At 32.4% G+C, this 14,083-nt stretch overlaps 1 protein-coding gene across 1 annotated transcript; it reads left to right on the top strand.

The window, feature by feature from the left end:
• Positions 1–4,142: 4,142 nt before the first annotated feature.
• Positions 4,143–9,277, top strand: LOC107479122 (pro-cathepsin H). Its single transcript, XM_016099268.3, has 7 exons — positions 4,143–4,552; positions 6,455–6,570; positions 6,740–6,813; positions 7,371–7,635; positions 7,830–7,961; positions 8,441–8,576; positions 8,983–9,277. The coding sequence occupies exons 1-7, from the start codon at positions 4,222–4,224 to the stop codon at positions 9,018–9,020; spliced, it is 1,092 nt and encodes a 363-aa protein (XP_015954754.1). The 5' UTR covers positions 4,143–4,221; the 3' UTR covers positions 9,021–9,277.
• Positions 9,278–14,083: the final 4,806 nt, after the last annotated feature.

Genomic DNA, 14,083 nt, shown 5'->3' with positions numbered 1-14,083 from the left:
TATATCTCTTGATCTCCCAACACCCCTTCTTTCGAATCAAGCTAGCTCGGATAAGCCAATCGCACCCTACACCATAACCCTTGCATTTCGCATAGAACGTTTGCGGCTCAGACTCATAAACAGTGTAATCAACTCCTCTAGAGATAATGTAGCTTTTGATTGCAAATATTACCGAATCTCTAGAACCAAATTCTATTCCGACACTAAACTTACCATCTTCCACCGCAACGTCACCTTCACCTACACATGCGATCCACCATCAGTTGGACAAAGCAAATAAAATTAATGGTAGTGGTAACTTTAATTAATAACCATAAGATAACATACCGATATTCACATACTCAGAAAATTCTGGTGCATGCATAGCTTCGAGATCCAGAGTCTGCATAAAAGATGGAACTCCAAAGGGGTGCTGACTTACGATCGAATTTGCCTCATTTTGTACCGCCGGATTGCCTGCCCAGTCTCCATCCTCGTTTTCGTCATCGACTTCATAATTGGCTTCAAACGCCTCTTCACTGTCGTTGTTATCTTCTTCCCAATTTATATCCCCGATTTCATCAATGTTGACATCATCGCCAATTGAATCCATCCCCATATGCTGTTCAAACTCAATGTACAGCTCGATAATCAGCACGTGAAATCGGGTTTGTTGATAAATACAGAACATATGTTGGATACTTGCGTTGTCTGTGATAGACATTATTTGAAACTGTATCAGCCCACCAAATACTTGTACATGATTTCTGTATAAAATGTTGCTCACCCTTTTCGAAATGTGACTTTGTATGTTATCACGCGGACCATTTTGTAACTCCGCAAAACTGATGGTGCACTGAATAGCAAACGATAAGGAACATTCACAAATAAAAGTCACTCCTTTGTGTGTGTTTGATATAATCTCACCATTATAATATATTCACAAATTTACAATACCTTCCATAACCTCAGCCTCACCTAACTCGACTTTTTTGACACAGTTAATTACCAAAAAATCACACCACTGTGAACTTTATGCAAGAAAGAGTAAGAGGAGAAGTGAAGATGCATATGAATGAAATTGCAGTTCGTATTTATAGACAAAGCTATGGATTAAAATATTATTTTGTGTACAAAACGCAACTTGCGTTTTGGGGCCTCCAAGAAAAAGTTTCTGACACTCACAAAACGCAACCTGCGTTTGTGGACTTCAAAAAAAATTTTGAATTTTGTGGCTCTAGAAATACAACCTACATTTAGCCTACACAAAAATTTAAAAAGAAATGAAAATTTCTAAACGTAACTTGTGTTTAGTATGTTTAAAAAATAAAAAAATAAAAAAGTTCAAAACGCAGCTTGCGTTTTACATCTGACACCATAGCAGTGCAATTTTTTTCCACACGGTCCATTTCATGGTGTTACACCTTATTTCTTTCCATAATGAAAAAATGAGCCTCAAATTAAATTAATTGAAAGGTTAAAAATTATTGAGTATATACCCATTTTGGTCCTCAAAGAATTTCAAACTGGACATTTTAGTTCCCAACTAAAATTAATTACTCGATTAGTCCCTAACAATTAACTCTGTCAGTCACTTAGGTCCTTTACTCCGTTAATTTTAACGGAGGACAAAATAGTCCCTGACAACTCTAATAGGGGACAAAATGGTCCCTGATCTCCTCTGTTTGAAAACAACACTATTCTCTCTCAATTTCCATCATATCTCGCATAACACTAACAGTCTAACACTATAACTTCAAACTACACAATGCACACTCTAAAAATTTAATGTTCACAAGAAAAAAATTTCTCAACTTGCTCTCAACCAATTCATACTTAGGAAACTAATGCCTATGTCTCTCAACTAGTTGTCGTTTTCGATGGATCTCATGAATCTAGACAATAAGTCTGATTTGTTAAAACTCGTTGTCATTGTTGCCATCTCTTTCCTCTTCTGCCCTAACATCTCCATGACCACATTGTCCACCATTCCAATCGCTTCTTTCAGCTTCTTCTCTGAACCAATGTTCAGTAAGCGCTTCAGTTTTCATATGAACGGCAACGGGGACATTGCTCGTTGTAATAGCTTGGATGCGAGGTCGAAGCTGTCTGCCAACTTGGACTCCGAAAAAGAAGGAATGAAGCACCCAGTGTCTATTTCAAATGAGAATTTGCATATGATGTCGAAGGAGAATCTTCTCATAATGTCCTAATGTCCAACAATCTATATTGCTTGCCGGAGAGTGGAGAAAGGCGCACCCTTGGAGTAGTTATGGAACTTGGTCTTGAGGATGTCGTGGACGTTGTCGAGGTTGGAGGTGATGTTATCAAAGACGTGGAAGTGGATGCTTTTGGTGGGTGAAGTGCAGAGGAGGTGGATGCACCCGTCACAAAGATTTAGGAAGTGTATGGTCCATGACATGTTGAGGTAGGTGCGACACGTGTGACAATTACACCATGGCTTAATCTTGGAGCTAAAGAGGAGGAAGGAAAAGATGGAAAAGAAGACTGTGAAGGTGAAGAAGGAGAGTATGAATGTTAGGGTTATGCGAGATATGATAAAAATTGGAGAAGAACAATGTCGTTTTCGAATAAAAGGATCAGGGATCATTTTGACCCTTATTAGAGTTGTCAGGGATCATTTTGTCTTCCGTTAGAGTTAACGGAACTAAAGACCTAAGTGGCTGACAGAATTAATTGTTAGTAACCAATCGAGTAATTAATTTTAGTTAGGGACTAAAATGTCTGATTTAAAATTCTTTGGTTGGGTATATACTCAAAATTATTTTAAAGCACAATGAAAATTTCAAAAGTCGTTTAGATATTTAGGCCCAATTTGAATAAATAACTTAATTAAGTTACTTTTGAAAAAATAGTTTAAATAATAAATGATTATATTAAAAGTAGCTTATAAATGAGTTATTTTGTGTTTGAATTTTTAGTTCTAAAAGTACTTATTTGATAGAAATATGGTAAAAAGTAATAACATTATGAGAGAAGTCATTTTTTTCAACTTCTCTATAAGTTTTTAAATAGCTTTTTAAAAAGCTGCAATTTAATTTTTAAAATTATACCAAACATTAATACTACTACTTTTCATAAGTAAAAAGCTCAAAAAAGTTATTTTGAAACTTCCACACGGCCTCATCCACTTTACTTGAAATTTTAGTTTTTCCTTAGAACGAAAATCAAACTCCTGACATAAAACAAGATTGTTCAAGTTTGTTGCTTGTACAACAAAAACACATATAGAATATTCATTACCAAAACAAAACTCAGGTCCCGCAATGCTGTGATAGCCAAGAAATATCAAGAATTCCATATCACTACGTCATGGAACACGTTAGCAACCTTGCAGAGAGTTAAAAACCTCACCATCAGAAACGGAAAAAAAAAATCTTATTTGTTCATACATAAAAACTTCTGATGGATATGTGATATGTGGTTAATATACTAGTACTATTCATGTTGACTTATATGTTATTTTTACTAAATAATTAGGCATTAGAATAATTAAATCTACTATAATATATTGAATAATAAAATTTATAATAGATAGATAATCAAATTTATTTGTAATAGTATAATAAATTTTTTAAATAAGTTATCCAATACATATTTTTATACAAAATAATTAATTAGTGACTATCTTTTAGTGTTTATGTAATATGATTAAGCTAAAAGGATTGATCTTGTCATTTATTAAACATAATAAAAGGAGGAGTTAACTATGAATTCAACTAAGTATTTATTTATTAATCAAAATTCTTTTTTAGTAAAAATAAAGTTGAATGAATAATAAAGATTATAACTATTTTTTTTAAAAAAAAATTCATATTACACATAATATTTTTAATTCTTAATTTTTTCTATTATAAAAAAAAAATCTCACTTTTCATTAGAAAAAACATTCTTCACTATAACACGATACTTATTAATTATTGTATGTCATTTTAACCTGAACTATTAAGATATTTATCATAATTTTTATCAATGGAATAATACCCTTAAATGAATGTAACAGGCATTCTGGAAGTATGCATAAAAATTATGGATTATGGCCTTGAATAAGACCCAGTGATCTTTCCAAGACGAAGGGTATTTTGGTCAATTTAAATACTCTGCAACAGCCAATAAAATTATAAAAATGAATCCCATTCGAATATCCTATTCCTTCCTACCCCAACTTCTTCGGGATTACATCACACAACACTAACACACCTTCACAGCACACACAACATTATGGCGTGCTCATCGTCAACGCCGGCGGCGTGGTGGTTCACCATCGCGGTATTGTTCTTTGTCGTCGCCGCCGCATCGGCCGGGTGGATCTCCGATGATCCGAACCCAATCCGAATGGTGCCAGACGAGCTCCGAGAAGTGGAGGCGGAGGTGGTTAGGGTCGTCGGGCGAACCCGGCACGCTCTCTCTTTCGCTCGGTTCGCCGTCAGACATGGAAAACGATATGAGAGTCCCGAAGAGCTGAAGATGCGATTTGAAGTGTTCTCTGAGAACAAGAGGCTCATAAGATCTACTAACAGAAAGCGATTGTCGTACACTCTCGCCGTTAACCGTAAGTTACTCTCTGCTTCTTCTTTTTTTGTTGATGTGTTAGTTTCTGCCGTTGGATTGTGGTTAGTTGTGTGTTTTCCCTTATGAGAGAGTCCTACCATACCATTCTCTTGTTATTTGAGTCAAGAGCTACGATGTAACTTAGTTGTTGCATCTTATTATGGTAAGCTTTTAAGAAAAATAAGCTCAAAATAAATCAGTTATATATATAAATAGCTCAAAATAAATCCAATTTGATGCGAGTAAAATAATCTAAAATTTTTACACAGTCACAACTGTTCTCATTCATACAATCAATGTGAAAAAGTATTTTACTTTTGCTAGGTGACTTTACCTAAGTAAATGCACGACTAAAATTGCTTAACCTGAAAGTGCATTAAAGTTAAACTTTATAAATATGTGTCTCTGTGAGAGATTTGATTTCTGGTAGTAAAATTTTATAAGAGCAATATTTATATAAAAGTATATATCTATTTTGGTCTTCAAAAAATTTTAGATTGGACAATTTAGTCCTCAACTAAAATTAATTACTCGATTGGTCTCTAACAATTAATTTCGTCAGTCACTTAGGTCCTTTACTCTGTTAACTCTAACGGAGGACAAAATAATCCCTAACATATCTCCTCTATTCGGAAATGACACTATTCTTTCCTAATTTTCATCATATCTCGTATAACACTAGCAGTCTAACACTGTAACTTCAAACTACACCATGCACACTCTATAAATTTAATGTTCACAAGAAAAAAATTCCTCAACTTGTTCTCTACCAATTCATACTCGGAAAACTGATGCCTATGTCTTTCAACTAGTTATCGTCTTCGACGAATCTCATGAATCTAGACAGCAAGTCTGATTTGTTAAGACCCGTCGTCGTTGTCATCTCCCTCTTTTTCTGCCCTATCATCTCCATGACCACATTGTCCACAACTCCGATCATTTCCTTCAGCTTCTTCTCCAAACCAATGTTCAGTAATCGCTTCAGTTTCCATGTGAGCGGCAACAGCGACATTACTCGTTGTACTGATAGCTTGGATGCGAGGTCGAAACTGTCTGCCAACTTGGACTCTGGAAAAGAAGGAATGAAGCACTCAGTATCTATTTTAAATGAGAATTTGCATATGATGTCGAAGGAGAATATTCTCATGATGTCCTAATGTCCAACAATTTATATTGCTTGTCGGAGAGTGGAGAAAGGCATGCCCTTGGAGTAGCTGTGGAACTTGGTCTTGAGGATGTCGTGGACGTGTCGGGGTTGGAGGTGATGTTATTGAAGACGTGGAAGTGGATGTTTTTGGTGGGTGAAGTGCAAAGGAGGTGGATGTACCAGTCACAAGGATTTAGGAAGTATGTGGTCCATGACATGTTGAGATAGGTGCGACACATGTGACAATTACACCATGGCTTAATCTTGGAGCTAAAGAGGAGGAAGAAAAAGATAGAAAAGAAGACTGTGAAGGTGAAGAAGGAGAGTATGATTGTTAGGGTTATGCGAGATATGATAAAAATTGGGGAAGAACAATATCGTTTTCGAATAAAGGGGTCAGGAATTATTTTGTCACTTGTTAGAATTGTCAGAAATTATTTTGTCCCCTGTTAGAGTTGTCAAGGACTATTTTGTCTTTCGTTAGAGTTATCGGAGTAAAGGACCTAAGTGACTGACGGAACTAATTGTTAGGGACCAATTGAGTAATTAATTTTAGTTGGGGATTAAAGTGTCCAGTCTAAAATTCCTTGAGCACCAAAATAGGTATATACTCTTTATATAATAAGTTCTTTCTGGATCGCATGGGCAATGCCACAAAATAAATTAAGAGAATACTAATGAAGTGAAATGATTGGCTCACTTGTAACAGAATCGATCTTGTGGACTGTAATGTTATTATTATCTATCTTATTTCAGATTTTGCCGATTGGACTTGGGAGGAGTTCAAAAGGCACAGACTAGGCGCAGCACAAAATTGCTCTGCTACCCTTAAGGGCAATCATAAGCTTACTGAAGCTGTTCTTCCTGAGACGGTATGCCAGAAACATTATAAACTTCTACTGAAACTGCATTACTTCAAGCAAAAACACCAAGCAATCAAGTGTTGTATCCCGTTATTATAACTTTGATAATATAATATTTCTAGACTATTAGAACTTAGAAGCTTACAAAAGTTTCAATTCCTTTGGCTTTGTTTTGTAGCAAGACTGGAGAAAAGAAGGTATTGTTAGCCCAGTCAAAGATCAAGGCTCCTGCGGATCTTGCTGGACATTCAGGTTCTTCTGACAAATATTTCTTAGCTAGACATGGCCTATTATCATATAATCATTATTTAACATGTGGTAAAAGTATCTTTTTTTAATGCAAAAGAAAAAGAATAATTAAAAAAAAAAGTCCATAGGTGCTGTTGAAGCAAGAAGTAGGCTTTACTCATTGAACCATTCAATGGCCTCACTATTTTAGTTTTGTGAGCCATCAGCTGTGGCCCGATTTGTTGAGTAGTTTAAAGCAAAAACCTTTTTATCAATTTTAAAAGTACACTCTAGTTAGACCATGCCTAATCAACACTCCCTTTGTCATTTTTTCTTTGTCATTGACTCATTGAAAATTTGATATATCTTTGGATTAATGTATTCATTTGGATATAATTTGTGTCCACTTTTATTCAAATACATCAATCTAATAATGTACAAAATTTTCAACGGGAAAGTGAAAGATGATAAAAGAGAATGGTACTCCCTCCCCCAAAAAAAATAAAAGAAGAAAATAAAAATATAAATAAAAAACAAGGCCCTCTTTGTCATGCTTTAACCAATGGTATGTGCCTCTTCAGCACAACTGGAGCTTTAGAAGCAGCCTATGCACAAGCGTTTGGAAAGAGCATCTCTCTTTCTGAGCAGCAGCTAGTGGATTGTGCTGGTGCTTTCAATAACTATGGTTGTAATGGTGGGTTGCCATCCCAAGCTTTTGAATACATCAAATACAGTGGTGGACTTGACTCAGAGGAAGCATATCCCTATACCGCGAAGAATGGTGTCTGCAAATTCAATGCTGAAAATGTTGCTGTTCAAGTCCTTGACTCTGTCAATATTACCTTGGTAATTCAAAAAATGCTTGCTTCTATGAGTTCCGATAAATGGGGTTCTGCATGATTTGCTTATGATTGAACTTTTTCTTTCCTCAGAAAAGACAGGATAGAGTTAAAGCTTTCTTGGTCTCACATCTCAAAGAAAGTTGCATGATTCTATTTATTTAGTTATCTTGTTAATCCCGTTTGTTATTCCTTGTTCAGGGTTCTGAGGATGAATTAAAGCATGCAGTTGCTTTTGTTCGGCCAGTTAGTGTGGCATTTCAGGTGGTTGATGGTTTCCGATTCTATAAGGATGGTGTTTACACTAGTAACACTTGCGGTAGCACATCCCAGGTGATTCCTTCTGCTAGAAAATACAAGAGATTTCATTGTCTTTGATAATCAAGTGTACACTGCATTTTTCTTTACCTGTTTTGTTGAGAATCATGGTGATCAGAGAAAAAAGATGACCGAGAGGAAAATTTGAAATAAATCTGAACTTACTAAATGATGAGAATGTTGAGTAATAATACAAGTGATATCGGCCCTTATATTCACATTAGTAACTAATTCTAACTAATTCACTAATATCTCTAATTTGTTTAGTTTGAATGTTGAGATTCGTTGGCAATGTAAATGAAATTTATGGTTCTTTTATCAGTATATGCTCATAATATTCTTAAGATGAAGCCATCATATATTTTAATTTGATTTCTAGTGTCAGAAGGTCCTACTTAAGTTATGTATTTGCATGTCCGTCATCGTCTGATTTCAGAAAAGGACAATTCAATCCACTTGTCACGTATAAACAAAAGATATGAATCTGCTTGCAGGATGTAAACCATGCTGTTCTCGCTGTTGGGTATGGTGTTGAAAATGGTGTCCCATATTGGCTTATTAAAAATTCATGGGGAAAATCATGGGGTGACGATGGTTACTTCAAGATGGAGCTGGGGAAGAATATGTGCGGTAAGTATCCAAAATGCACCAAATTGACCGAAGTAATCTCAATAAATTGTCTTGCTGTGTTTGTTGATTTGCAAAGAATAATGATGTAGTATTCTAAGTGCTTTTTTGGTTTGAGAAAATGTTTTTGTTTCCATTTTTTAAGTTTTTGTAAATAAAAAAAGGTAAATATTCTGTTTTGATCCCTCCCTATTTCAACCACATTCTAAAAAAAAATACTGAAAATGAGAATAAAAAACAAAAATGCAAACCAAAGTGCTAAATAGTGACCAATTTTACAGGAACATTGACGTTACTAGAGCTAGTGACAGTAGAATTGAAAAACTGGATCTATAAACCTAAGAGGAATGAAAGTTAAGTACTATTTTTGCTGTTTTTTTTAATTATTTGTTTAAATTTTTTTTTCCAGGTGTTGCTACTTGTGCCTCGTATCCAATTGTGGCTTAGATAGTACGGTTGTGGAGTTATGGTGCCTTCCTGGCTTCGATCTCTCGTCTCATGGCTACATAGTATAGCTGTTGCCATTAAAGTATTATCTATTGTATGATGGCTCCTACTTGGTAGTGTACAAAATAAGTAAGGATTGGGGATTCTCTTTATATTGTTGTAAACCACATAAAAAACCAGTGTAACATATGTATCACAATGACAGACATTTTGGCGAACATAAACCCAAATACAATAAAATATTAAAATTATTTGTACTGCTACTAGTTCAATTAACGGTGAAATAAGATTAAATATGGAAATAACATGGGTAAATTCCCAAATATGGGCAAAAGGAAAATCCACAGGAGGCGTAGTGTGAAATACAAAACGCTCGGGTTGAAATGGAAAATTTTCTTTTTAAAACCAATTCAGGCGGGTTAGTTCTATTTCCTTTTTTTATTTAGAAAATGGTGGGGGCGAAATCTAATTACTAAAAATATTTTTTTTAAAAAAAAATTCAAATTGTTGGGTCATTTTCTGTATTGAAAAATAGTTTGGATGTTTTGGCAAGACGTTGAGAGCGAATTTGGGAATTGAAAAAATAGTTCAAACTATTTAAGTGAAAGTTCATTTATGTTGTTAAAGTTACGGGAGAAGAGATTCTCCTGTTTGTGAGCTCCATTTTCATATATGTTTTAGTATAGTTAGGGAAGAAAAAAAAATAGAATTTAGTGAGAAATAAAAATTAGAAGGATGGGTTTAGTTTTTTCTTTTATAATATAGTTCACCATTCTTTTGTTATTATAGTTTCATTAGGGAACAATAAAATTGAGTTGAATTATAGTATAGAATGGAAGATAATGTTAGTTTGAAATATTATAATAGCCAGAATTTACCTCAAACAAGTTAGAGTGTGATTTTTGTTTGTAAGAGGCTATGTATTGTTTCTTTTGCAATATTCTCTGAGGAATTTAAAAGTGTATTTTATCAAAACATAGAACATCAAGCATTGAAGAGGGTGTCAGATATTCTTTATAAGAAGCATGTGTTAGTATTTGGTGAATTTATTGAATTTCAGACAATGTTTCCAACAAAGCAAGTATTCAAGTGATCTTTTCGATTTACCATTAGATTCAAGTTCAAGTGTTAGTCTTGCAGCTATGTGTTGAGTTTGAATAGTCGAATGTCGAGGTAATTGAACTTGAACAAACATGAATTAGAAAAGTTATAATAGTGAAATTGAAGAGGAATTTAAAAGTAGTTATCAGATCACAGATTAGACTGAAGCCAGGAATCAGGTTGATGGCATAGTCAAGGTAGATGTAGGTTTAGTTTTGTAAAGCTTTTTGAAGAGATGTTTGTCCTTTTCAAAAACACAAGCTTCTCATTTTGTGTTTGATAAATAAAAAACATCATGTTTTTATGCTTGCAACTTTTAAAAGATAGGAGTGCTTTTAAAAACATTTAAGGTGGAACTTTTTAAAAAAGGCTTATCAAAGTTCAAGAGTCTAATATATCCTCATACATTAATTAATACCAAAATCAATTCTTTCATAAATGTCTATTATAGTATTTTTAAATTTTAAAAATTATTTTATCAAACACATTTGTTGTCTCTTGTATTTATTGAAAATTATTTTTAATTTAATTTATCAAATATAGATGTTATAACATTTAAAAAGTTATATTTTAAAAGTTAATTTTTATATGCTACTTTCCAAAAGTAAAAAATTTACCAAACTAAGCCGCAACAGATAGTGGCGGAACCAGAAATTTTATAAGAGAGGGACCAACAATTAAATATAAAATAAACTAAAATATAATACAATAAAAATTAAAAAATATAATTAAAAAATAGGTATTTTTGAAATACTAGTGTTTAGTTGTTTTAGCTGTTGATCTCAATTATAAAAAATATATATAATTAAAATCAACTGTTAAAATTAATAAAATATCAATATTTTAGAAGCATTTAAAAAATTTCTTATAATTTATAGTATGTATGTCAAGTTAATAATTACATTATATAAAAGCTAACATTTAGTAACATATACCTTAAGATTTTAATACTTTTAGATTTGTTTAAACTTTGAAGTAATTGTCTTTTCAATATATATAATCATATAATTTGATAAAAAAAATCTTTCATCTTATTTTCAAATTTTATTTTAATAATTTTTATAGTTAAAAAAGTTCATTCAATTAGTATTATTGTTACAAAAAGTTAAAATTTTAAATCTTTCATTACGAAGAGTACATGGTAAAACATGAAAAAAAAATTATTTTATTATTATTATTATTATTATTATTATTATTATTATTATTATAAACACTACTTTCTATGATATATTGTAATACACATTATATATATTGAATTGTTTATATGTAATTTTTTTATTTTTAATATATTAACATATAAGGATTGTAAAAATGTTTATTAGTAAAATAATCATAGTCTAGTTACTCTTTGATTTTATAGTTACCATTTGAATATTTCTACTGTAGATTAATACGTTCGCAAGAAGTAAAGGTGGATTGTAGATTCATTATGCATTTTCCTTTTGTTGCCGCAGACCCTTCTATTGTCATAGACTGTGAGTTGGTCGTGGAAATGAAATGAAATTCTAGAGAAGTTATTATTGTGGCATGTAAGGATTATCCCATTTATAAGGATGTGAATTATCAGATATATAAATTTAAATTGATAATACTTTTATTCAAATGTGTGTTGAAAATTAAGATTTTTAAAATAATATTTTAACTACTGTTAAATATAAATAAAATGTTATATATAAATAAATTAAAAGAATACTAGAACGAGTTTATTACGAATCGTATTAAGCACTGTTTTTAAGGATTTATTACCGTCCTACCCATAGGTGAAATGACTTCGACGAAAATTCTCCACGATTAAATGTGGATCATCAAAAATGCAGTCCACACCAGTATTCTTGGAACACTTGTAGCACAATCTAGTTCTTCTTCTTAATTGAAAAGTATGTTACAAGTAATTTTTGCTAATATTTGAGAAGGGTTAATGTTATTAAGAGAAAAAGAACACAAATTACACATTAACAAAAATTGAAAGTGTTTTGAGATATATATGTTTTTTATTATGTCTGATATTTCTCCTTTTATATAATTCAATTCATGCAATGGTCGTAAAACAATTCAATGCTTTTCTTTTTAATTAGCAATAATTCAATTTAATTTTTTCTTTTTAGTTAGCAATGGTCATATTTTCAAGAAGATTAGTAACGATCATAAATCAATTTAAAATTTTTATTTTTAGTTCTATTAGAGTATCTCATGTGATACTAAATTTGAAACACAATCTTAAAAACACAACGATCCCCACATGTTTTAAACTTAGGAAAAATTAGAAGAACTAAGGGAGGTTTAGAATATTTTGTGTTAATCGAATATCCAAAAAGATTTGAACTTGACCTTAGGTCGAGTGGGTGACAACCCTGTAGAAGCATGGTAGAGTAAACTCTTTGAATCTTATACTTCTGAGATTATAGTTGGAGCACATCCACAAGTCTACAAAATATCCTCTTAGATAATGTTGCTCTTGGCGGTTTGCGTTTAAGGGCCATGCGCCACATCTTGTTAACATGAGAGCTCTAGAGTTAAGTGCCCAAACTCATAGGAGATGGCCTCATCTCCACTCTCAGTTTTGTGCTTATCCATCAAGAGTATGCTGTAGTAACATCTCCATTCCCATATTTTAGGACTATGAACATCATCACCAAGCATCTAATATGAATAGCAGAAACAATAAAGCACCATAACTGCATTAGTACTGTCATTCACTCTAGGGAGGAACTCATCGTGAAACATCTCATATGTATGGAGGAAAACAAAGAAGCAACAATACCCTTAAAACTTGTATGACTTTATTGACCACATTGAACCATCTTCATAGAAGATTTAATTAGAGTGGTTGGGTAACAATCGTATAGTTTTACTCAATAGGCACCGGTCCTATCCCCTTCTATGTTTCACTTACTAGCGTCTTAGCAAGTGGCTTCGTGAAAGGATCAACCAAATTATTTCCTAGCCTTATATAAAATCTCTGGATATTACACAACTTTCTTTAATTGTCTTACAATATTATGCCGCATTCTTATATTCATCTTTTATCATTATAAATCTTATTCTTTACTCTAGTAATAGCAGCTTGACTATCACAATGCATAGTCATAGATGTTTCTATCTTACTACATAGTGGGATATCCACTAATAAATCTCTTAGCCATTCGGCTACAGTCACTGCCTTTTTTAAGGCTATAAATTTTGATTTCATAGTTGATTTAGCAATGCATGTTTGTTTGGTGGATTTTCAAGAGGTTGCATCTCTTGCTAACATAAACACAAAATCACTTGTAGATTTTATCTTGTCAGAATCAGAGATCCAATTTGCATCAACATATCCTTTTAAAATAGAGGGATAATCGGAATACAATAAACCAAAATTCATAGTTCCTTTCAAATATCTCATAATTCTAGTTAAAGCAATTCAATGATTTTTATTAGGATTCTGAGTATATCTACTCAATCTATTTACAGCATATGCAATGTCAGGTCTAGTGTAATTCATCAAATATATCAAGCTACCAATTATATTAGTATATTCAATTTGAGACACGCTATCACCTTTATACTTAAATAGATGTAAACTTGAATCATATGGTGTAGATACAGGTTTGCAATCATAATATCTAAATTTTTTAAGTATATTTTTAACATAATGAGATTGAGATAATATGAAGCTATCTTTATTCCAAGGATAACATTTGAAATACTCATATCCTTTATATCAAATTGAGAAGATAGAAACTTTTTAGTTTCATTTACTTTTTTTATACATGTTCCGAAAATTAATAAATCATCAACATATACGCAAACAATAACACCAACACCATCACTAAATTTGCTATATATACATTTATCAGATCCATTAGTGACATACTGATTAGAAAGCATAACTTCATCAAATTTTTCATGCCATTGTTTTGGAGCTTACTTTAAACCATAAAGAGATTTGATAAGTTTACATACCTTATTCTCTTTACCTT

Source organism: Arachis duranensis, chromosome 3, assembly GCF_000817695.3.
Source record: "Arachis duranensis cultivar V14167 chromosome 3, aradu.V14167.gnm2.J7QH, whole genome shotgun sequence".
In the NCBI taxonomy this organism is placed as follows: domain Eukaryota; kingdom Viridiplantae; phylum Streptophyta; class Magnoliopsida; order Fabales; family Fabaceae; genus Arachis; species Arachis duranensis.
This window is presented reverse-complemented; position numbering and strand designations above follow the sequence as displayed.

What these genes read in the sequence shown, in the direction of transcription:
- LOC107479122 (XM_016099268.3), top strand. Translation starts at nt 4,222, where the DNA reads ATGGCGTGCTCATCGTCAACGCCGGCGGCGTGGTGGTTCACCATCGCG. An exon ending in AAGCTGTTCTTCCTGAGACG is followed by an intron (nt 6,571 to 6,739) that starts GTATGCCAGAAA and finishes TTTGTTTTGTAG; the next exon opens with CAAGACTGGAGAAAAGAAGG. An exon ending in GCTGGGGAAGAATATGTGCG is followed by an intron (nt 8,577 to 8,982) that starts GTAAGTATCCAA and finishes TTTTTTTTCCAG; the next exon opens with GTGTTGCTACTTGTGCCTCG.